Here is a 25,515-nt window from a genome sequence, read left to right as displayed (position 1 = left end):
TCACACCAAGTAAGCTTGAAGGGTACATTTATTTGAAAAAGTTCAGCTACCACCTTCCATCTCTTTGCAGTTACAGCTGAACTGGGAGCCTGGGGGAGCAGTGATTCCCATCCCTCCCCATAGGAGCTTTTCCTGGCTCCCCAGGGTGTTTTCCTCACCCTGCTGCTGGGACACCACAGGATGCTATATGTTCATTGTGGGGGATGCAAACCTACCTTTACTCTTTGCTACTCTGCTGTGCAGAGCAACAAAGTCCCGACTTCAACACACGTAGGTGCAGCTGAGAAATCTGGAGAGAAGTTTTGCAGCAGATAGAAGTGACCTTGTGAAATCTCACAGGCTGACCCCTTTTCTCAGTGCAGAAAACCAAAATAGCTATCTCAGATACACCAATAAGAAAGGCAGCTAAGAGAAAGCTCTTAAGTACATTTTTTTAATGCCCTAAGTTTTTAAAGACAAGGATTCAAAGCGAAAATAATCACTTTTCATTTGTTCCTCAGTAAAGATCCTCCCATAACATGTCTGCGTTTGCTACTCCTTAAAGTAAGCCACGCTCAAATCATTGGGAATAAAAAAGATTTTGAAGGCAGTCAGATATCCTTATAAAACACATTCATTTTCCTGATAATTCCTTCCTTTTTTCTGGCACGGCTATTTTCCTCTTTCCCTTCCCTGTTAGAGAAATTGAGGTGAGTTTCTCCATTTGTGCCCAGTGGAGTAATTCCAGTCTCACCATCTTCCCAGAAGGTGAAAGCTGGGGCTCCTCTCTCGAACCAGGGTGCCTGCAGTGCCTAGCACTTTCTCCCTCCCTCCCACTGCAGGAGCTGGGCATTCCCTTCCTGTGCAGCTCCCTGGGCAAAACGGTACCCACGGGACTGTGCCTGAGGCAAATCAGATGCAGCCTGTCAGAAGCACTCAGTCAGCAGCATGGGTGTGGTGCCAGCCTCTGCACACAACCAACAGGAAGGATTTTGGGGTGACAGCCGTGCCACCTGCACAGCTTGCCCTGCTTTGGGTGCTATATGCAAGCAGAAGGCTGGTGAAAAACAGCTAAGCAGCTTTGGCAGCAACTGCACAGAAAACATCAAGGAGGTTCAAGCCATCCCAGGCAACTTCACAACTTGTTTGAAAGCCATGTCTGCAGTACAGCAAGGTACAAATGAATTCTCCTGCTAATAACAAATACGCCATCATCTTTGAGGGAAAAAGGTTTACACAAGCACACAATTATGGATAAATTCTGCTTTCCCTTCAAGTCTCCAAGCCAAACATGGTCAGTATGGCTCTTAAAAGCCACCTTCAAATTAACAAATTAGTATAGTTCATCAAATAACATAAGCTTGAAACAGAAGTAAACTGATCCACAACATGCTCATCAAAATAATTGACCTCATTTTGCTGGGTGAAAGGAAATCAATTTTTCTACAGAACACTACAGCATTTCTTAAATGCAGCCCCCTTTTTTCAAGGCAACTGAGGCTTTGTGTTCTAGTGCTAAACCACACTTTTAAAGGCTCTACAAGCACATAGCCACTGCTTTGTTGATAATTTGATGTTAATTTGAGAAAAAAAGCATCACCCAAACTTACTTGGCAAGTATTTTCTACAAAGTTATTGCCAGCTGCACACAAACACCCACCTAAGTCTTGGCAGTGTTTTACAAAACACAAATTTGTGTGAGCTGCAGCATCTCATACTTATAACACCCCCTCACCCCCATCCTCTTTTCTCTAACAAGAGGGGAAATACTGACAGAAGCACAGAGATCACTTTGAGTCTACATAGAGGAGAAACTGCAAGATAAATATGAAATCACATCCTAAAATGACTCTTCCTAGAGCCAGTTTTGTTCACGACAGATAAAAGAGAAAGCCCACTTGAAGAGATGAAAGTGAGACAGGGAGAGTAAGAAGGAGAGCAGACCAGGCAGACCAAGTAGGCAGCACTGCCATGATCTAGACCACAACCAGCCAGGCAGCAGCTCTGGGAAAATCCCAGGGCCCCTGACTTTACCCTGATTAGTCACTGCTCCGGGTGGGATGCTGCTCAGCCAGGCCACGGCACACCCACCATGGCACACTTTGAGTGGGAGCAAGCAGGCTCCCTTGGGAAGGGTTCACACACAGCTACAGAGCCCATGAGAGCAGGGCCTGAAAGGAGGTGTCCCTGCTGCCACCCAGGACTAGGTCCTCTGCTCAGTGGCAGTGCTGAGCTGCTGGGAGACTCTGTCCATGATAACGAACCCAGGCAGTTGCTATGGAGTCTCTGGAGCTGCTCCATGAAAGCCGTTCTAGAAAGTGCCAGATGAAGCAGAAATAATTAGCAGACCTGCATGAACAGAGGTTCCCAACCAATGAGGAGAGAAATACAATAATAAAGACCAGCTTGACCCAAAAGAGTATTGCAGACACACAGCTGAGCTTTGCAAACCACACAAGTGTGAATTCTGATCCTTGCACAGCAGCCGAGCTGCTGCAGCCCCTGGCAGCAGGCACAAGACAGAACTTGGCCACAGAAAAGCTAGTGCTGCCTGTGTCCAGCAGTCACCATCACTCCAACAGCCTACACAATTATTTCCTTGCCTTGCTGTGAAACAGGTAGACACAGAAACCTGGCATCAAGGAAGAATGCATCACACATACAGTATTTTTCTCTTTGACTAAGCAGCCACATGGCCTTTTCAGCTGTTAGCTGGGCTTCACAAAGCAGCCTTTCAAAGGAGCAAGCAAACATCATGAGAGATGCTGGAGTCATCTCACCAGGCTGGAGTTCCAGAAAAACATGCAGTGGGGACCCAAACAAAAGCTTTATGGTGCTACAAGAGGGAGGAGCACAGGTTTCCCCCTGTTACTGCAGCCACCTTGCAGAGCTGGGGCACTCGCTCCCTTGCAGCCAGAGGGACTCTGACCACAGGAAGGTTCACCAGCACCTCTTCTGACTGCTCTAAATGCAGAAGATAAAATCAGTTTTGGTTTGGATCTATGCTTGCCTCATTGCTGACACCACTTACTTTTCAGCTATTCATTATCATCTTGCTGCTTGGACTTTGCCTGACACCTCAGCAATGTGTGCACGTCGCAGCTTCTGCAGCTTCGCGTACAAACAGAAAGCTGGGTCTAATTCTGAGTCAGGACTTGCCGCCTCCAGCAGCTCTCCACTGCAGCAGGCTGGAAATTATGTAACAGCTTGCCTCTGTTTTTAACACATCAAAGATCTAATTGGATTAGATGAGGAAACACAGTCCACTTGCCATTCCTCACCTACCAGCTCTGCCAGTGCGGGGAGAGGACATCAGGCATCAGCTCTGGGCATTTGACTTTCTGCATTTGCAGCCTATGGGTTCTGGGAGAGGTTACAGTGCCTGGGAAGGGATCAGGTCTCTCTGCCTTGGGAGGAGACAGTTAGCAGTTAATATACATAAAATGCATTTCCATTTTGCCCCCCATGAGTTTCAAGATTAACTAGCCCACACAGAGTGAAATGACACAGTTCACCCCTTCCAGAGGTTTTGTTTCAGGCCGTTTGCAGAATTAGGCAGACAACACATCTATTTATCAATGCTTGCTAATTTTATATTTAAAAAATTTTTCTCTACCAACACGAGGCCCAGACAGTAGGAAAATGAAGGGAGCTTATCTGAAACATCACACAGCTGCACCGCAGAAGTCCCAATTGCCAGTGCACCCTGTTCCTCCAAATCCCAGCCTCTTACCTTCCATGGTCATAGGATTTCCACCTACTGCAGTTCAGCTGACCACCAGCAAACTAACCCAGCAGAGAGAGCCCTGCTGGCTTGTTGAGCAGAGAGGTAGGTACCAAGCGCCTCTTTTCAGGAAATTCTCGCATCAGTTCATGGGCAAAGTCAGTACTGAAAAACCTGGAGCATGAAACACTCCTTTAAGGCAGATCTGCAGTAAATGCTACAAGTCCCAACTATCTGGCATTTGCACTCAGGCTTCAGTCCAAGGAAAGGGGTTGTATATACAGCAAGATTGCTAAAGCGGCAGATTTATAAACACAACTTTCCCTCAGAATGAAACATCAGAGTTCACACTGCAGCCCTTACGGGAATTATATTTCTCTTTCAAAGACAAAACAGACTCACTAACTCTGGTATGATGATGGCTTGGTAGCAGGAAAAGACTGCATAAACTCCAACCATTTCCTAAATATTCCTTTAGCAATTTCAGGAGCTAAAAACTGTTAATTTGCATGAGTGCTGATGAAAAGGACTTGTGAGTAATCAAGTCAAGTTGATCACAAAGGTAGCTTTGTCTCATTATAAAAGCTCTGTTCCATTTTAGTCTTGAATATTCAATGGTTATAAAAAATGTGCATGTATGAGCGTATAAAATTTACATAATGTAAAATCCCAAACTCTTAAAACAAAAGTGATGTTGAAGTTCCTCTTAGTGACTCTAGCTATAAGTGCCATGGCATAAGAAATAGAAAACATTCAAGTCAGTTTATCACATCTGAATATTACATGGTCCAGTTAGTTGTTCTAATTGCTGCTAGGATATTCAAAACTGCCTGGCTACACAGAGAGCATATTCTTCAGGGTCCATTTCAATGCAAGAGAACAGAAAACTTGGTTCTTGGGATAGCTTTCAGTGGGCTTTAACAGATGTCAGAGGAAGTCACTGCCAAAAGATGCACTTCCACTCTGCATCCTGGTGACCCACTCCCAGCACCTCCCCCATGTCAGAGGTGATGACCACAACACGTCAAAGGAAGTAGTTGGAAACTTCATTTTTTTTTCTTTCAAGGTTGTTTTTCAGCCAAATCAGCAGCTTGATGCAACTCTACTCATCTTGGTGGAAGCAGTACTGCCATAAATCAGCTGGCATCAGCAGTGAAACAGAACCCACAGACAAATGAAATAATGTTGTCAGCCCTTCTTTGGCATGTGAACAGTCCTTCCCCGCTCTGTGGCCCCAAGATTTTTGAGGAAAGACATTCAGGAGGGAGTGGTAACTTTTATCATGGCCATGTGCTGTTAGTCTAGAATCAGAAGTAAGTCTGCAACTTAGCTCACAGAGGGAAAAATCTCACTTCCGACAATAGCCTTTAGCTCACGGTTTGTCTCACAACCTCCCTGCACCAAGAGTTTTACCTCAGGCTAAAGTCTGACAGATGCCAAGTTACTCCTTTTGACACTGAGCAAAAATACCCCAGAAACTAAATGTGAGTGCTGGTGGCTGCCACCCCACTCGGGGTCTAGGAAACATCCTGCCATGTGCTGCCAGAAGCTGCCTGTGCAGTAAACAACTTGTGCAGAGAGGGGCTGAGGAAGTGAAACATAACTGCCCCTGGGGCAGGAGTTTTCTTCTCACTTGATAGCACAGCAGGGGGATTTTTTTAAAGTCATGTAATCTAATAAATCACGCAATCTGATAGGAAACAACACTAGTCTTCTTTTTCCTCTTTTATGCTGTTAGCATGCACACAGGGGCATCAGCCGCTTCAGAAAGTACAGAAATTTTCTCTCTCTCTTACTCAAAGGGAAGAAAACCCTCTTGTTTCCAGCACCTCCTCTTTTTTTCTTTTTTTTTTCTTTTAATCAACACCACACTGAACAAATTAAAACACTGACAGCCATCAGTGCCTTCTAAAACTCATCCAGCAGGCTTTCAGGGTGAACCTCTGTCTCTCTGGCCAGTGTCAATAAAAGGCAGCAACACATAGTCACACTTGCGATTGTTGGAGTCTTCCTTCATCTTTCATATTTTCCTCTTTCAGAAGCTTCAGCTGTATTTGTGGGACTAAAAGGCAAACAGCACCCAGGCTGATTTGCTGCTGATAGAAACTTCCTACTCTTTTCCCCCTCCTGCCTCCAGGCAGTCATCGTTATCTCTCCTCTTTCCCTTTGCCGGCCCCTGTTGCAGAAAACTCACTTTTCAATTCTCTACACTCAAGAATACGCATCCCATCCTCTTTAAAATCTTCAAGTGAATTCCTTGTTGATCTTGGCAGGCTACTAGCAGCCTTTCTTAAGTGCAAAGGAATATTCTCCTTAATTCTGTACTCACATGAATAAAAATAATTACTCCCAGGGCTATATGGCCCACATTTAAAAAGTCCAGTACCCCCATCACCTTCTGCAGCAAAAGAAAAACAAATTTTATACGCATGTAAAAAGGGATCCTAATTTTGTTATAGGCTAAAAAGTTGAAGGGAGCAAACCTCAGAACAAAGCAAGCAAGTCATGCAATACCTGAAAGTAATCTGTGATGAAGGATCCAAGTTCACTCTTCAGCAGCCGTCTGTAGACAGAAGGAATGGAGCCATGAAGTAGCAGCCACTGCTGGTCATTTCTTACAGCTCTATCTGCACTTTACTACCAGTCATACCACAGACACAGGAATGTATGGGAACAGGTCCTTTTGGCCACTGCTAGATTTCTCTTACAGTTACGTATTTTACAAGGGCTATTCCCAAATTATAAAGGAATTAAACAGTTTCTCCAAAGTCTTCTAATAATAAACCAGACACCTAGAACAAGCAAAAAGAGAAATTATCCCCCTGAATGAAGAGAAAGCCGGGGAGAAAATTTGGAGTTATTTAGATTGAAATCCATAATTTTTTCTGGTTTTTTTGTTTAAACAAAGATGCCTTTCATGTCACTGAAGATAACGTATCTCCCTAATACTGTACTTCCTTTTCTCTTGGAAGCAGAAGGCGAGGATAAGAGAGATGAAGCAGAAGCTGCAGCCACATTTTAACTACCACGTTTCAGACAATAAAAAAAGAAGGCATATTTTCCAAGGAAGAAATTCTAGAAATTTAACAAGAAGTTTTTTAAATACATACAGGCAAAAGCCACTCTAAAGAAGTATTTCTGATGAAAATTGTTGGCTTTTAAGTCAGGCTGTGATAAAAGTTTTAAATTCTAATACATATTTGTATTTTTTTAAAAAAATATATCTATATAAAAATCAGGATTGTTTTACGTCAGAGGCAGCATTGAAAAAAACAACTTAGAAAGTTCAGTGCATTTGCACTTTAAGCTTACAGTGACTGAGAATAAATTCTGTAGCAGTAAATTCTGCCTAAAATTTCAAGGTTGCCCAACACTTTCCAACGCCAAACACTGCATTTTATTTTTTTTTTCTGCTCTAAGAGTTTCGGTTTTTACCAATGTGAAGTATTTCAAGAGTGCTTGAAAACACCGTTTGAATCAACAACCACACAGTTCTTAGGCTGGGTTTGTACCAACAAACTACACCACTTTACCTCATCTCTGATCAAAGTTAAATTTGACAACCTTCCTCTCTAACCATTTTACAATGCTTCTACATGTATTTGTATGCCAGCATGCCTTTACTCTTTCTCTCTCTGAGTGCTTATATTCACCCACCCAAATCAAAGCACGTGTCCGTGAAATCAATAAATCAGGTAAGTCTTTGGGGACCCATTTGTCAGAAGCTTTTCCACTGGCTTCAGCCAAATCCAGCAGGTTCTCCTCCAGCTGACTGACAAGCCCAGCAGGATCTGGCTTCATACAGGTAAGACCAGCAACCAGAGGCTTGCACCTTAGAAAAAAATTCAAGGGAGGGGTCTCCTCCTAAGCATGGCCAGGTCACCTCCCACTTATAGAAATTTCATTTACTGAAGGCATTTCTTACATTTACTCTTGCTGCAACACCTGACTTTCAGAGCATTAAAAAATAAAATAAATAAAAAATTAGCTAGTGAGATGATATCAAATCACAGCAAGATAAAAACTTGGTGGCAGCAATCCAGAACAAAATGTTACCACCTGCTCATCTCCTGGTCCTGTCATTACCACCCTCCTTTAAAACTGTCCCGTGTTTCCCTCTGCCAAATGACGAAGCATTGTGCAGAACCTGAGAGCCTCTTGCTGCATTAGCAAAGTACAGCCCAGGAACCGAGTGGAGAACTGCGAGCAAGGGCAAGGAAAGCATGCCAGCTTGACTTCATGGCACACAAGTGCTGTCTGTCTCAGAGGGCTGGCTTCTCTCCAGTGTGAAGCTGGAGATTCACCTCGTGCACAGAGCTCACCCCGAGGTGGGAGCTCCATCAGGAACCACAGGTGTGAGGCTGCAGGTGTTCCTACAAACACACATGCAGAGGCCTGTCCTTTGCTCCTTAGATGGGCATTAATGAGCTACTTGGATGTGAAATGGTCTATTTAAAGAGTGACATTTGGAGATGTAACCAATGCTCAGGGCACCTGCAGGAACATTAATCATGTAATTCAAGGTGAGTGCTTCCAAGTACAGCCTGGCAGCGCACATCTGTGCAAAAGGGCATTTCCCCTCCCACCAGCAGCACTGCTCTCAAAGCATACACACTTCATAAAGAATTTCCTGCTCTTTGCCTGGTTTTTGACAGTCTGCCTCCACTTCAGCAGCCAGCAGGAAGAGAGCATGGTCCAGCCAGTGGGGCCAAGCCCAGACACTACAGCAGTTCTGCCCAGTGTACTGCCTCCTGGAAAGGTGGGAAGAAGCACCTTGCTTGAACTTCAAGGCAAAAGCAGGATGCAGCCACTGCCATGGGCAACAGGAGAGTCACAAAGCCTAAAGCCATTCCCCAAGTCTGCTAACAAGCTGGGGCTTTAGGTATTTCCCAAGCCTTATGACATCTGTTTTTATTTTCATGTCCACAAATACTCATCCCATGGAGAATTAAGACTGCTCCAAGTACTTAAACCTAACTTGAAGACTTCTGACCTGAACACACTAAAATATAATTAAAGCACAAGATGCTGCCCTTGCTCAACTCTCAGAAGGAATTACATTAAACTTTTAGGGTTTGGGACTAGACCAAATTGGTCAGAGTCTCCTGCCCTGATAGCTACATTTATTTTGAAAGTGGGGAAAGGGGCAGTTTAGACTGCTGTTTAATACATACTTAGCTCAAATTGCCATTTGAATCTTTTGGAGCTCAAAAAAATGCAATAGGAATGAGGGGAGGGCATATAAAAGAAGTAAAGACATGCGTGACAGCACTCTTGATGAATTTATATGGTGCAGTGGTAAAAACAGAAGGAGGAATCTACATCTATGAGCCCTGACAACACTCCTCTCAGCAGCACTTGGAACCAAGGCAAGAATAAATAGTTCTTTATCTTCTCTACAGTCCTATCTATTGCTTATCAAACTTTCCAACTAATCAGAATGAAACCACAGATAATCATGAAACCTGCTTTTAAAAGAAAATAATACTTTTAACCATCACTAGTATCGGTGACAAAAAATGTTATCAAGTTTTTAGTTGTTTTATCTTTACGGTTCATATTTTCAGGTTTTGCTCTGCAACTATCTGTGAAGATTAAGCTTTTAAATGAAATGCTGTGGTTTGCTTTAAACACGCCACGGCACTGAGCAGTTCCGTTTCAGAAAAGAGATGCCAATATTATCATGTATAAAACATATCCAAAAGAGGCACAGCTCTTAAGAAGGAACAAAAACCTTACAATCCAAGTCAATACACAACCTGCCCCTATCAAAGCTACATATCCACACAAGGTGGAGAAAAATTATGCAAATACCCTGTGCCATTCATGTCACTCAATAGCAAGAAGTTAGCCAGAAATCCCAAAGCTGTGCTTAAGTTTGCTTTCATCCCTTCTCCTCCCACCAGTATCTTCTAACTGTGGTTCTGAAGGCAACAGACCCCAGTAAACACCAAACAAGCAACAACAAAAATCAATTTTCATGCATTTCAGCAACCTACCTGATATTTTCATTGAGAGTGTAAAGTTCATTGTTCTGCAAGCCTCCCCCTTTGAACACATTTATCACTGCTGTTTGGACGCTGCCAAAAAAAGAAATGAGACAGGACAACATCCATGAATAACAGTGTGATTTACCACAGAGCACAGCATTAGCAAGACACCAAAAGCAGAGGGATTACAAGCAGGTGAAGTTAATTACCCTTAAATATTTCCACTATATATCACCTTGAAATTGTTACTCTTAATTACCTGCATCTCCCCTGGGACACAACGCAGAACCAACTAACTTGAGTTCTGCCTGGGATAAGCAAGGGAAAGTTGTCACAGGGACACAGCTCGTGCCAGATGTCTCTTGAACAACTGTTTGGGGGATCTTTGCTGTGTGCTGCAGCAAAGTTGCTATGTTGCTATGAGGAGACAGAGAGTTTTGGTAATATCTGCTGAACACATCACACTGAATTATCCATGATCCTACCAGGAACCACCCACTCTGCAGCATCTGGCAAGACCCTGGCCATGCTGGAAGATGCTCTGCAGCCAGCATCCCCTCAGTCAGATCCAAGTTTAAGCCCCGTGAATGCTTGGAAGATGCTGTTGGAGTATTTCTAATTCTCTCACCAGCACAGAGGAAGTTATAAAGTGACAGCAGACAAGAAGGTTTTAGAAGGTCTAAAGCTTGCCGTGGCTAACAAGGGCATATGTCATTCCCTGAACAGACATTCTCTTCTGTGGGCCAGTTATAGCATCTGCATGCTTCACAGATCTCAGCCACTATCATGGCACAAAACTGTGATGTTTTTGCCAGGCTACTTTTGCGCGACACTGGTAAACTGAGCTAGGTCAGCAAGCAAGAACGGTCTGCAGAGCACAGAGCTGGTGCCAGGTGCCAGAATAGAAGGTGGGAACACCCACTTCTGGTAGCAGCAGACCATTACATCAAGACATAAGACATCACATTCTTCACCTTTCACATTGTTTTTCCAGTTGCTGTTGCTGCGTGACATGCACAGCAGACAGGATTTAGCTATCAATAGGAAATGCTGATTGAAGCCACAAGCTTAGTTGTTGTTAGAGGAACTTGACTGCGATAAAAGCTTCATAATATGCAAATACATGCCTTTGTGAATTAATAAACTGCACTTATTACAGTACTAGGAATGTGTTTTCCTAAATGGTACTTCAAAGATGCAACTGTTAACAAAAAGCCGTTCTGCTTTACTTCAAGACAGTATGGCTGAACAACATTGGCCAAAGCCAACTGAGCATTAGTAGGTCTAAATTTTTCCACTCCACAGATGCTCTCAATGCCAGCAAAGTCTGGACATGCCAAAAATTTGTGTATGCTTATAAACAGATAAGCTTAGTCATAAATGGTGTGAAGCACAAGCGTAAGATGCACATGACCCTGGCACTGAGGAGCCACTGCAGGGCAAGGGCTCACCCAGGTGGGCCCTGCTCACCTGTTCCAGGCAGAGTTGGAGCTGAGCTGCATCGCCTGCCGGGCTGCCTGGAACCGAGGCAGGTCACTGAGGACAGGGGAGCTCATGAAGCGAGGTCGAGGCCTTCTGAACGAGCCCATCTTGTGGAACTGGAGCGCCAAGGACAGAGCTACGGTGAACCCTCCTTTCATAGGGTCAGGTGGAGCTGAGCAGGACCATCAGAAAGGCTCTTCTCTCCAAGGTTCAAGCGCCAATCTCAGCAATGTCCATGAGTCTTCAAGCCCAAGGACTCAGTTAAAACCAAAGAGTCAGCCCTGCACTAGCAGTTCCCCACCGTGCCGGGTTGTGCCACACACTGCATGATGAAGGAACTGAAGCAATCCTGCAATGCAGAGAAAGGAAAAAAGTAAGGCAGAGAAGGGAAGGAGGAAAATATCCTGTGCCATTAACAGCAGCTTTTCGAAGACTCTGGAATTCCAGAGTTCTTCAACAGTGCCATTTCCTATCTTGCCCCTTAAACAATGACCCAACAGAAATGCAAGCATGGTCTCTCTTTTAACTTCAATTTGCAGAGATGCAAGAACAGAGATGACTCAACTCTTCTGCCAGAGGCACTTTGCAAATACCTTTAAATAGTTAGCCACTCGGCCTGTCTATAAAATAGCATTAACTGGGGAAAGAGAAAACCATTCCACTAGAGAGGTAGAAAAGATGAACAATGGAAAAAAAAGATGAACAGACTAACACAGTGCTTTTTTTTGAGAAGTGTTGTGCAAGAGAATAAACCCACATGCTATCAGTTCACTACAAAAAGGATATCATAAGGAGCTTCTTCAAAAGAGTTCTGACATCCAGATATTTTGAGAATAAGCAGGGCTTTTATGTTTCTGGTTTTTCTACAGCACAAGAAGTAATTGCTAGGCCAATTACGAAATGCCCGTATTTTCCACTCTGATCATCGTCTCCATGTAGATGACTATGTAGCCCCAAGTAAACCACAGAAATAGAAGAACTGAGCTTGAATAAAAGCCACAAAAAAACTTTGGCAAAGCTTCTGTACTTTGAAATCCTCCCACTTTAGATGAATACAAGCAGTAGATGTAGCTGGCAGTTTGGAGAATGAGATGTGGGACACAGGAGAGCAGAGGGGGAAAAGAAACAAACAAAAAGTTGTGTAACTGAACAGCACATGAAAGACGTAAAGCAAGATCTCTTTTCTACTAGATCTTCAGCATGAGGTGAGTGTTACATGCAAGAAAGCAGCCTTCTTCCCATGTGGCCAGCCCCATTTTACACTGAGCTCACTTTGTTACCCCAGTTCTGCACAGCCTTGGCAGATTCTGATCAATCACCACGAAGCCTTTGCAAGGCCCTTGCTGTGCCACGGACACTACAGGCCCTGCCAACGAGGAAAAATGGAGAAAACACTCCATTTTTTAGGCACTGAAACACACAGTACTATCATTCTTGGTGCAATTCAAGAAATAAATATGGTTGTTATACCCTCACAAGCTAAATACAGTTTGCAGAGATCTCTGTGGAACTGGAACATGGCTACAAGTACAACTTTTTCCTGCCTTAGACAACTCCTGGCTGTCTTCAGAGATTACAAAGCCCAGACAGCCTTTTGTGACATAAGCTTAGTCTTAACTGGTTTTGCTTGAAAGGGCAGCAATCTGTTGATTCTTTGGCTGCTCTGTTACAATTAAAATTAAAACAAAGTCATAACTTTAAGACATCAATACTAAATGTAAACTAGTGCAACCACAGCAGCAGGATCTTTTGTGCATCTTTTGCAGCAGCAGTTCATTTGACATTGCCCTCACATTTTCAATCTGCCAGCAATTTCTCCATTGACAACTGTAACCACATCAGAAATCAGCAGAGGAAAAAGCTACAGCACCTTGGAGAGCCGAGACAGGTTCTTTTCACAGCAGACCAAAGGGTGGCTGCGAGGCAAAGCCCAAGTAGAGCGGCTGTTTCTGTTGCAAAGCAAGAGCTGGTGCCAATGTTTGTCTACAAGCTCCAAAGCTGACAGCATGAGGAGCTGAATGAGTGACAGCTCACTTCTCCCAGCAGCACTGTCAAACTTCTCACTTGACAATCTTTACACACAGAAACGCAAAATGATTTGGGTTGGAAGAGACCTTAGAGACCATCTGGTTCCAACCCCCCTGCCACAGGCAGAGACACCTTTCACTTTCAGAGGTAAAAGATGCAATATAAGCATTATTTCTAGCAGGCATTTAACCAGGCTAGAAAGCAGTGGTTAATGTGCTAACCTACAAGCCTCGTCTTACCACTACTCCAGGTGCCACAAAGGCATGCAAGCACCTTTCTCCCCAGTAATGAAATCATTTTGTAGGATGCATTTATATTCATTTGAATTATATTAAGTTGCAAGGGTAAAGCTTAAATTCAGAAATGTAAAACAATATAACAATCTCTGTGCCTTAGCATATATAAATTTAAGTATGGGTAGGAAATTCTTTGTCCTGTTCTGGGCAAACAGTAGAACATCACCATCAGGAAGGTCACTTCTGAGCTTGGGCTATGGATTTACAAGACTGATTCCACACAGCAGAACCATGGCATTACACTGGGCCCCACAATGAATTTCCTGAGCACTTCTTACCTAGAGAATGTGCTTAAGCTCATTGAAACATGCATGTTGTTTTCCTTAATCTCTGTTAAAAGTCACCAGGTTAGATAAAAACAAGCTCTTGCCTGCCAAGAGCAGATAAGGCACCCCTCTGCCTCCCCCAACCCAGCCTGCAATGTATGTTACTGCCAAGAGAACCTCACTTTAAAATCTCATTAGGAATTTAAAGCAAGACTTTCATCTTTAGGATTTGATTCAGAGACATTTTTATTTCTCCAGGACTCAAAGACACTAATCTCTCCTATCTTCTCTAAACCCAGTAACAATTGAATGGCAGGCACAACAAACTCTGAAGGCAGGCTAACCCTGAATGGTATCCAAACATAGCTGGTCCTTATGTTACCAGAACTGGAAATGCCAATCTGTGGCACTCTCTCCCCATGCCCACAGCCCATTTATACTGTTTTCAGACTTTCATAAAGCTCAAAGTAACAGAGTGTTTACTAAAAATCTGATTTTTGTCACATGTACTCTGCAGATCCTGTGCACCCACCTGAAGGTACAACAAAGCACCTGAACCCAATCAAACACTTCCATCACAGCAGATTTTCCTTTCACAGCAACTAGCTCCCACTGAAAGCTTTCCCCAAAGCAAGGAAGCCTTGTAAATAATGCTTCATTTTCACAGGGAGGTTGCAGCAGCAGTTTCTTGGCAATATCTGTGGTGTGCATTCTGCAGTGTGCAATTTTCTGGCTTTTTACTGGGAGAAACTACTCCTGTGGCAAGAAAGGCATTAACATAGTTATAGGTTAGTAAGAAGCCCTCATGGTATTCAGGCTATTTGAGCTATTGGGAATGAACAGCATTTAGCAAAACGCTGAGCAAGGAAGAATTTTCCTTTTCATTTTGCTGTGAAAACTCTTACAGAATTATGTAGAAATGGTCAGAAACAGACACTGCTCTCTTAGAGGCTTTCAGTATAAACTCCTTCACTTCTGCAGTTTCTTCTTGCTAGGATTAAAGTGGTTTAGAAGAAACCATTATATTTAGAAAATAAAATTTAATTTCTAATAATCATAATCCTATTAGCAACCACAGAACTAGAAATAGCTTTACAGAGAAGTAATTACTTTTCCCCTTTTACACAGAATGATGGGAGACACGAGGATGCAGCATGTTCCAGGCACCAAGCAACATTCTCTCCATCAATTATAAAAGACATTAAGAGTCAGGGACTGAAGTGCAGTGACTGCATAAGACATACAGCCACACCAGATAATCTTTCACTGCCACGTGCTTCAGCTGCTGGGATAATGCTTTACATGGCATCAGGGGATTTCAAACTCTTGCCAGCTGATATATCCTAAAACATTCCCCACTCTCCTCATCTTGCTTAGTGACCCTGCAGACCTTTTTTGGCAAGGCACTTGTCATGACTAAGTCAGAGAGATAGGTACTGCTCCTCCTTCCCTTCCAGATGTCCACCCTCCCCGGTCCTTGTGTTTTGCTTATCTTTGATTACCGTCACAAAGTCCAGCTACCAAAACCCTCTACACCTATAACAAGGCAGATTTGTCACCTGTGTAAAACTCAAGTCTTCAAGGGAGCTAACTCTGCAGAGATTAGAGTTGATGTTCCCAACTGAGGCAGCACAGCAGGACAATGAGTCAATCTGACAAAAATGTCATTTCATCTACTTGTAATTCATCACATCTGAGTAAACACTTTTAGGATTAATCTGAATCTTCAAAGAAAAGAATTGAGCATTGAGACAAATCCTCTTACAACACACATAAATACAGACATTTATAAAAACATTACAGTCTTGAAGCTAGGAAATTTTTATTATTTGTTTTCTGTTAGCCATGAAAAACAACAGAGAGATCATTATAAAATGATTTCATGAATCGACCTTTCCCTCATAACAGGCCATAATACATCTGCCCGTCTGGAGGAAAAGCAAGACCAGGAGCTACCCCTACTTCAATCTCTCTCTCTACTAAAGAAAGAATAAACCAAATTAAGAACCGGCAGCAATTTCTCCAAATGATGAATCTTCATGATAATCTTGGGCAAAACAAACAAAAGGCCCATGGTAACTGAGATTTGACAGAGCAGACCTTTTAAAATTCCTCTGATGTCTTCTCTGCAAAACTCAGAGCAACAGCTGCTAACAGAAGTGACATGACAGAAAAAAATTACAACTGTTTTTTGCTTCTTAGAGAAAACTTTCACCAACATTACTTCACAACAGATTCACACCAAGAAGCCACAACTCCAAAAGTAACATTAAAACAGGAGGGAAAGAAGTAGTGGAGAATGAAACAGAGCAATAAAGAATGATGATTTATTCTGACATAACTGATGTTGTGCCATTTAATTATTTTTAGTGTTAAAAATAGCCCCTTCATGAAGAAAAATATACACTTGCTTATATTTCTCTTTTATATGCTCCATGCAGTTGTGACATTTATGACCTATGATCATAAAATACACAAACTGGACATTGCAACATGCACCTGAATATTTTGTAATCATTTTGAGTGTAGAAGAAGTGTGTTCTTTAGAAAAATGCCCCACTCGGCTAAGCCTACAATGCTTAATGAGCAGTCCCATCTTGCCTCAGACACAAAAAGTATGCAGAGAGCTAACAAGATTCTTGTTAGCTGATTCTTCTTCCAGCCCAATAAATCTTTAACAAAGTATGTGACTGGCAAAACCCTTGATATGAGTTCAACTGACAAGACCTGAAGACACTATTTCTGACAAAAATCCCTCATTTGCCTGCTGTGCAGCCACACTGAGAAGTGGAGAAGCAGCCCACAACCTGTAACTTGGAGTCTTGTGGGTCATCATAATTACACATGGCACATGCATGAACTCCATTTATATTCTAACACAGACAGTATTTGCCACTGCTAAATTAACAGCACATTCAGTTCCTCCTACAGCTCCCAATTGCTCAGTTTCTTAAAATTAAACAAGGTTTGATCATCATCTCTCCTACTTTTCAGGAGAGATGATCAAATTGAGATTCACTCAATAACTAACAGAGGTTATTTCTGGTCAACAATGATCAGAAGCTGTGCCTTAGATATACCTCAGAAGCTATCAAAAGCAACAGTGTCAAAAATGTTGGAGCAGTCTAGGGTCCAATTTCAAGGCACAGTCTTTCCTACACCCTCATCCTTTCATGCCTTCACACCTTTGGCTATCTGACCCATGAAAAGTTGAGAGCTTAATCCACAGCCCATAAAGAACAACAGGCATCTAACTAAATACTGATCTTAATATGGTTTGAATCAAGTCTTGAAGCAGCATGGAAAAGTGTTGACACTTAGTCTCATGAGCAGTTCCTCACATAAAGAAGCGTATCTCCAGGTGTGCTCATCACCAGGAGCACAGCTCATGCTAGGGGACATTCCCAGCTCAGGAAGGTAAGTGGAGAGTGCACTACCAGCCTTCAGGTCTTTCAGTCTTGTCAACAGGATTAATTCAAGTCGCAAACTTTAGAAGACAGCTTCTTCCACCCCTAAATTAATGGCACTTGTTTCTGAAATCCCAAAAATCATCTCAGAAATTCTGCAAGGGGAAACTGTAGTGAGGCTATGATGAGGGATCACAGGCCATAGGCAGGCTCAGGGGCCATGCCCCTACTCCTCAGCACAAGGGCAGGATCCAGGACAATGCTCCACTTCCACTGGGCACAGCCAAATGAAGTGCTGTGCCCTAGATGCTGTCCCACGGGGGAACACAAGGTGATTCTTCAAGCTCTTTGTGCAGGTTCATGCCAGCTGGGAAATGCAGGACTTCAGCCAGCCAAAGCACATTACCTGCAACCCCATGAGACACCTCCTGACAGCCCCTGGCTGCCCCCAGCCTGTGCACTGCCTGCCTGCCCCACATCTGCAGCCTGCCCGCCCCTCCCTGCACCATGGGAAAGCCCTGAGGGATCCCAGGGAGGCTCAGCCCCAGGCAGATGGGCCACTCAGTCCTGCAAATCACTCCTTTCATCAAGAGCTCTGGGAGGCATACTAATAAAAATAATTAGCTCAATTTTCTGGCTGAGGAAATAAAAGTTGCTAAGCCAGTGAAGTGACTTAGCCTGGTCTTCAACCTTGCAAGCCAGCATCCTATTCATCAAACAAAAATATCCCTCTAAGCTGCTTCAATGAACATTTCAAATTATTTGACAATGTTGGAGAGCAAAGGATGAATCTGATCTACCTCACCTCTCCCTTCCTAAGATGATTAAATACCAAAACATGTCTTTTTTTCCTTTTTTTTTTGCTTCACCACCACAAAGGCAGCAACTTGATGTCTCATAAATAGTCCTGAGATATTCTACTGGCCTCACATATCTGTAATTAAAATTGATAGATTTTAACTATTGAGCTTAAATATGTTATCAAAGTGACATCAGTAGAATAGGGGGAAACAGCCCTCTTGATATGAAGTTCACACTCTGGTATGCAATCATATAATCTACAATTTTACTGCCACAAAACACTAGCTACGCAAAAGGAGATCTCACCTTCTTTATCTTCCTAGTACACACCCATCTCCACAATAGAGACAACAGCATCTCTCTTTTCCTTCCCCATCTTTTGCATATTCCTTCTTCCAATTTGCCCCACACCATGCCTTTATTCCCCATACATCATAAACAGATCTAACTTGGCTTTGATAGCAGGACCATTTATAAAGAAATTCAGTGGTATCCACTCAGATGTGCTCTGAGTTTCTGAGGTTAAATCAAACCTGAAACTCTGCTTAAGAGTGAGAGGAAATATATGAGGAGGGGAAAAACTCTTGGTGTGTATCCCACCATGGTCTGAGAACCCTCTCTGTAGCTGAGAGACCCCTGCAGCCTCCTGGGAGTTTACAGCCAGTTCAAAGACTGCTACTTCACATCTCTATACATGCTAATACAGCTACTCATTAAAAAAATGTAAGAAATCAATAATAACACAGAGCAAGCCAGTTCAATGTGAACTAAAGAGGTCCACAGTAAAGAACACACAAAAAATATCTTCTTATGTAGGAGCAGCATCTAAGACAACAAAGTTATCTTGTTTTCTACCATAGATATTCTGTGTTATTTCAAACAAAATTTTTAATTCCTAAGACTCACATCATTCAAAAAATGGGAGAAAATTGTTATGGCTATTAAAAGGCACAATATGTTTGCAAAACACTCTGACATGCTTGGGTGAGAATAAGAGGAGCACAGATCATTAGAATCACTTAGCTGACCAGAATTAAGGTAGAGACAAATTTGAATAAGATGCACTAACAGATGATTTAATCTGGTTGAAATAAATTTTATCCTCCTAATAAGCAATTACCACACCAAAACCTAGCTATGGAGGCAAGAAGCAAAAATGTCACACAGGCTCAGAAAAATAAAACTGATGGAGTGGTTTGAGAATGAAAAAACACACTTACTTCTTTGCTACAATAGGAAATCAATCCAATAGAGAGGAGGAATGGATAAGAAGGGAAAGATAAGATCTATCACCATTTTCTGATCAACTCAAAAGCTTTAGGGTAATTTAGGCTTTCCATAAAGTTGCACCTGTAACAGCTGGAGCAACCATCCTTTCAAAATGGATCACTTCGGTGCTATCCTAATTCACAGCAGCTAGCACTGATTCTCTTAAGCACTAAACTTATCTGCATCCATCTTTTGAGTTTCACCCACCAACACATAGCAGATGTAAAATCACCACTGCTTTGTCTCCAATTCTATAGCAGGGCTTTACTCAAGCTATTAAAACTCCAAAAACCACAGCTGGTTTAATAGCAAAGCAGTGCTCCAAGGATCTCAGGCCCTCCATTCAGCAGCTCATACTGATCCAAGACCTACCAGTCTTAAACTCACTGGATTAGCAGGTGATTTTCAAGAAATTCAGCTAAATGGAGACACACATGAAAACAAGGAAGATGAAACACACACAGTTATTTCCTTCCACTGGCAGTATTCCTGCATTCAACAGATGCCCTAGTAAATGCACCCCTACTGGAGACAAACAGCCCAGGAATGTATCACTTGAATGACACAAGTATGAGTAAGCTATCAAACGCCTTCTGCAGAAAGGGCTTTTTGGACTGAATTAACAACTAGGTTTTCAAACCCAGGAACTACCTTAGCATTACTCTTCCTTCTGAATTTCACCCATGTGGGAAGTGGTAACACCCACAAAGAGCCATTCCTTCAGCATGGGCTCTAAAAATATTTTCACAAATCTCAGAGAAACTTTGACCATTTAGACCATTTGATCTTTTATACCATCCCTTCCTTGGTCAAACGTGGTGAAATTCACAAACAAATTCCTAAGGGAATTCACAAGAGAAGAACAGACAAGGCACAGAATGCTTTCTTAAAGGTGCTCTCGCTCAAGGAGTAGCAGTGAATGGCTCCTTATCCAAGTGGAAAGCAGTTCTGGGATAGGCACTGTTGAACACCTTTGTGAGTGACAAGGACAGTGGCACTGAGCACATCCTCAGCAAGTTCACTGATGACTCCAAGCTGTGTGGTGCAGTCGAAGCACTGGAGGGAAGTGATGCCAGCCAGTGGGACATTGACAGGTTTGATGGCCTGAACATAAAGTTGAACAAGGTGAAGTGCACAGTTCTGCACCTGGGTCAAAATAATCCCAGGTACAAATACAGGCTGGAATGGATTGACAGCAGCTCTGAGGAGATGGACTTGGGGGTGCTGGTGAATGAGAAGTGTGACATGACCCAGCAATGTGCAGCTTCAGCCCAGAAAGACAACCATATCCTGGGCTGCACCCAAAGCTGTGTGGCCAGCAGGTTAAAGGGAGTGATTCTCCCCCTCTACTCTGTTCTCCTGAGACCCCACCTGGAGTGCTGCATCCAGCTCTGGAGCCCCCAGCACAATAAGGACGTGGACCTGTTGGACAGAGCCCAGAGGAGGGCCATGAAGGTGATCAGAGGAGTGGAGCACCATTCCTACATGAACAGGGCGAGATAGTTGGGGGTGTTCAGCCTTGGGAAGAGATGGCTCCAGGGAGACCTTAGAGCACCATCCAGTACTTAAATGGGTCCTTAAATGAGAGCTGGAGAGGAACTGTGTTCAAGGACATGCAGTGATAGGTGAAGGGGGAATGGCTTTGAAGAAAATAGCTTTAGATTAGACATTAGGAAGAAACTTTGTACTGTGAGGGTGATGAAACGCTGAACAGGTTACCTAGAGAAGCTGGAATTGTTCAAGGCCAAGCTGCATAGGGCTCCGAGCAACTTGGTCTAGTGGAAGGTGTCCTTGCCCATGCCTGAGGCTTGGAACTAGATGATCTTTAAGGTCCCTTCTAATCCAAAACATTTTATATTTCTATGATTGTATGCCAGGCAAAAGCACGGAGTGAGGGAAAAATGTAATTTCAAAAGCAAAAAGGTAATTATCAGTCCAAATGTAATAACATGTTCAATTTTCTAGGAATGTTAATCAGAAGGCATGCAAGATATACTTTATCAAAATCAAACAATAAGTCAGCAACCAAAATTACTTAAGAACTATCTCTACTGCAACTAGAATGACAATCTATTATCTTTGTGTTCTTTGCACTTCATTCTTATTCCTTTTTGTTTGATTTTTGATTTCACACTCCTGTTGCTATTAGAAACCTAAGTATGCCCCACATTTTTAACCCTGGGGCTACAAAACATGGCAATTAAGTAGTTGCTTATACATCACAGCCCATCCTCAGCCAGCCGTAGTGTAACTGGGGTTTTGCTAAAATCCTCAGTCCATCTGAGCTGCACTTAAATGCATCTTGTGCAGTAAAAACAGGTTGTTACGCCCTACTGAATAGGCCCTGGAACCCAGCACATATTTGGTCAGTGTATATTTATGCTTGAACTCACATCAGCAGAAACAATGAGTACAAAAGGCCACACATTATGGGCAAAAAAATCCACAAATACTACAGGCGCCTAAAAAGGTCACATGAAAACTGCACTCACTGAATATGAGTTATAAAAAGGATAAAGTTCTAGTACTTATGTGTCTGCTACTTTTAAATCCTTGCTGATACATGCCAAGTCCCATGCCTCCGCTCTTTCCGTAAGAATGGAAGCTGCATCAAAGAAAAGGTTAAATATCTCACCTATTCTATCTTTGGTTGCTGGAAATTTAAGGAATTGAAATTCTTCCAAAAGGGAGTAAGGACTCAGTAAACACTACCTGTGTTCCAGCTGAACTTTGAAAGTGAACGTTTAAAGTCTTATCAGAGTTTCAGGTGATATCAGACAACCCATAAACACACTGCATAAAATTATTACAAAGAATTTTTATCTTGAAGGCGGAAGACAAATGCGAAACTGTCCCCTTAACTGCACTGTAAAACTGCCAAAAGGAAATATTGCTATTAGGCTGACATATCAAAAAAGACTCCCAACAAGGGCTTGAGCGCACTTGTACTTCCCTGCCCACCCTTGTCACTGCCAACTTGCCAGTGCCATCCATGCAGAACCCAGTGCAACACATCATACCTGACGAGACAGCTACTTCAGCCAGAGATTTAGGACAACCCCCTCAGACAATCAAGAATAACCCACCTCTGGAAAAGTTTTTTCCTAGCTTCATCAAAATGCACATGTTTTTTGCTCAGGAACTTTGCTCCCTCAGATGCTGGATCTTAGCAAGAATGCCATTCTGAATGCAAATGAATTGTGCATCAAGAGCATACCTTGTCCTACATTACTGTGAAATCTGCATTTACTTGCGATCTGAAGTCTACTTTTTCTTGTGTTTTGGAGCACAAGAGAATAACCTTTTCATTTTTTAAGTTCAGTACTTTGGTCGGATCCCTAAGTTCATGAATCTCTTCTATGTTGCAGCTAAAAGAAAAGTCGCATGCCTTCTGCAGGAATTTCTTAGCACTCTTCACCCTATGTGACAGGTTGATCAATCACAATGGCCTCTCTTGGCTGTAAAAAGTATGAATAACTTTATCAGGAGAATTTTAAGCAGAAAAAAAAAAAAAAAGAATGCAAGTGCTTTTACATCACAATTCTCCATTTACCTACACAGACAGGCCATTAAGTTTTGGGTTGCTACCACTGATTATGTTCTCAAACCTAACACCTTTGTCATGGCTACAAAATAGCTGACAGTTTACTGCACAGATTTTCAACTATAGGTCATTTTTTGTTGTCAAAATGCCAACGAAGTTCTTCACAGAGATAAGAGGACAGGATTTTACTTGCAGCTAGGGGGTTTTCAGGAAAGTCAGCTCATTAGAGACAAGACAGTGTCTTGTCTCCTCTGATTTAGAGCTATGCTGTCAGGGGCTACTGCACAGTTGGACTACGGCATCTGTTTTAGAAAAAGAAATACGGAACCTGTGTATCAGCTCCTGCGTTTTGTGCACACTGCCTCACCATGAAATATGATCTATGGGTATATACATTAAATATGTACACACAGAGAGCACTATATGTGAGATGTAAACAGGTCTTGCATGCTGATCCAGGTACCGATGAGTTCTGCATAACCGAGGTCTTCCACACCACAAAACTGCAGCACTGCCCATAAATACGTTCAGCACTTGTTTTTGACAAACAAAATATCCCTCTAGTCAAGACAGCTCACTTACATGAACAAACCATCATATGACTGGAAAAGATGGAAAAAAATAGCTGTGCCTTGGACTGTTCTTTTCAGCATAGCCAGCCAGGAGCTGCATTGACTGGGGTCACTGCTGGAATGACGTGCGGCTGTGGCTGATGTCCCGTGGAGAAGACGGTGGCCGTGAATGTGTTTGGCAATGGAAGGAACTGGAAAGTGGATTATGCCCACGAAATTGGAAAGTGCTGTAAATGTTCCTAGGGCAGAGAGGTTCCGAGTGCACGTTGGGGAAAGATGGGCGGCACAGGCATGGGAGAGGTACAAGGGAAGAGAGAAAGGGATGGAGCTACGCTTCACTTTGTTAAACAGGTGACCAGCTACTCTCACGGCTTTTGTCTCCTCTACGTGCCGATTCAATTTATTTAGAGAAAGACGGGAGTAGAATCTCTTTCCCTCCGCCCCGGTTTCAGAATTATTGCATCTCCTGGGGGGAAGGGTTAGACTGAGACATTTGGTTTGGAAATGACTCACTCGGCAGCGCTATGGAGCCGGAGGGTCTATTTTTAATATTTTTAAATGGAGAACTTACCCAGGTCTCCTGCCTGCGCTGCGCTCCAGAGGCACGGCAGAGGAGCGCGGGGAGCCGGCCCAGCCCGCTCCCTTCCGCAGCCGCCCCCCGCCAAACATCCCCTTCGTGCCGCCAGCGGCATCGCCCCGGCCCCGCTGCCCCGGGCACGGCGGCCGGCCCGGGCCCCCTGGCCGAGCGGGACCGGCGCCCGAGGTCGCGGCTCGCACTCACCCGGGCCGGGCTGCCGCTCCCCGCGCCCGCCGCACGCACGGACACACGGACGGACGGACGGACACACGGACGGATGGACGGACGGACGCGCTGCCTCCTCGGCGCGATCTGGCGAAATTTGCCACCCACCGGCCAGGATTTTACACTTCCTGGCGGCCGTCCAGCCCTTGCTGCTACAGCCTGCCCCGGGCTGGCTCCTCCCCGCCGAGACGAGAGCCGGCCGGGCCGGGCCGGGCCGGGCGGAGCGGGGCAGCCGCGCCTGCCCTCCCCGGCTCCCACCCCGCTCCGCCTCGGGGTACCCCTCCCGTCCCGCCCGAGTCAGGAAGTGTAAATTCTTCTGACCTTAAGCGAAAGAAAGGGAATGGGAAGGATGGAGGAGCGGGGGAGGCCCTTGGCGGGGAAGGGCGGCCCGCCGGGTCCCGCGGGGAGCTCCCGGCCCCGGGTCTGGCCGGCTCGGCCGGGAGATGCTGAACCTCCGCCGGCTCCTGGCTCGGGGCGCAGCCAGCCAAAGCAACGGGTCGTGTAGCACGGGGGAAGGGATGTGCCGCTTAAAGTTAGGGTTTACTTAATTTTGATCTCATGGTTCAAGGTTCCCCTGCCAGCCGCAACGCCGGGCAGTTTGTTCTGCTGTCACAGTTTACAGCAGGTATCAGACAGGAAACTGCTGAAAAAACCCACTTGTAATTCGGGATCCTTAAAGAGATTAAAAGCCGCAATTAGTTGCAATCAGGGAGCAATCGCATGGAACATGTAAGTGAAATAGTTACGCTGGCTTCTGGAGAGCTACTCATTAATTGAAAACACTTGAGACTTTTAAATCCTTAAAGGAGACAGACCAAATTGGTAAAATAGTGTGATTTTCTTGAACTGTTTAAGAACCTTTTGTGAATTATGCACCATACTGGTGAAGGTTGGTAACCTGATGCACTCCTTGTTAAGAGAATTCAAATCATAACTTGACACCTAAGTTGTAGCTGGTCTCAAAATGAAAAAAAAGCTGATGCTACTCTAAAACCAATATGTTAATCTCTTAGTTCATGCTGGGATCCTCTAACACTTTTAAGTTGTGTCGATATCCATAGTAAGCTTAGATAAGAACAGCTGCCATATTTTTTGTTTGTAAGAGAGGTATTCTCATGTCTCTTTTCTGCTATCTCCAGATCTTTCAAACAAAGACTCACTGTGGTACTGTGAATCTTACCTGCTGTCCATTGCTTCTACTAGTTAGGGTTTGCTATTATGAACACGAAATCATTACCTAGGGATTGCAGACAGGACTTTAGTGCAAGCTGTATGGACACATACAAACACATATTTCCTGTCCCAGACTCATGTGTTGTATGATGAGAGTTGATACCTACCCAGAATATAAAATT

General features: G+C 43.6%; 1 protein-coding gene across 2 annotated transcripts in view; it reads right to left on the bottom strand.

The window, feature by feature from the left end:
• PRR5L (proline rich 5 like) overlaps positions 1 to 24,276 on the bottom strand; it is a 41,352-nt gene extending 17,076 nt beyond the window's left edge. The window contains exons 1-4 of one of the 2 annotated variants that reach the window (XM_058851276.1): positions 24,140 to 24,276; positions 11,164 to 11,524; positions 9,703 to 9,783; positions 6,218 to 6,266 (exon numbers count right to left, since the gene is read on the bottom strand). In XM_058851276.1, the coding sequence (XP_058707259.1) occupies positions 6,218 to 6,266; positions 9,703 to 9,783; positions 11,164 to 11,333 (300 nt within the window). In that variant the 5' untranslated portion in view covers positions 11,334 to 11,524; positions 24,140 to 24,276. Of the gene's footprint in view, positions 1 to 6,217; positions 6,267 to 9,702; positions 9,784 to 11,163; positions 11,525 to 23,929 lie in introns of both variants that reach the window. The other variant, XM_058851267.1, reaches the window with a different exon arrangement.
• Between the last annotated feature and the right edge of the window lie 1,239 nt (positions 24,277 to 25,515).

The sequence above is a fragment of the Poecile atricapillus genome, chromosome 1 (genome assembly GCF_030490865.1).
Source record: "Poecile atricapillus isolate bPoeAtr1 chromosome 1, bPoeAtr1.hap1, whole genome shotgun sequence".
Lineage (NCBI taxonomy): Eukaryota > Metazoa > Chordata > Aves > Passeriformes > Paridae > Poecile > Poecile atricapillus.
Note: the sequence above shows the minus strand (reverse complement) of the source record. Positions and strands in the feature narration are given on the sequence as shown.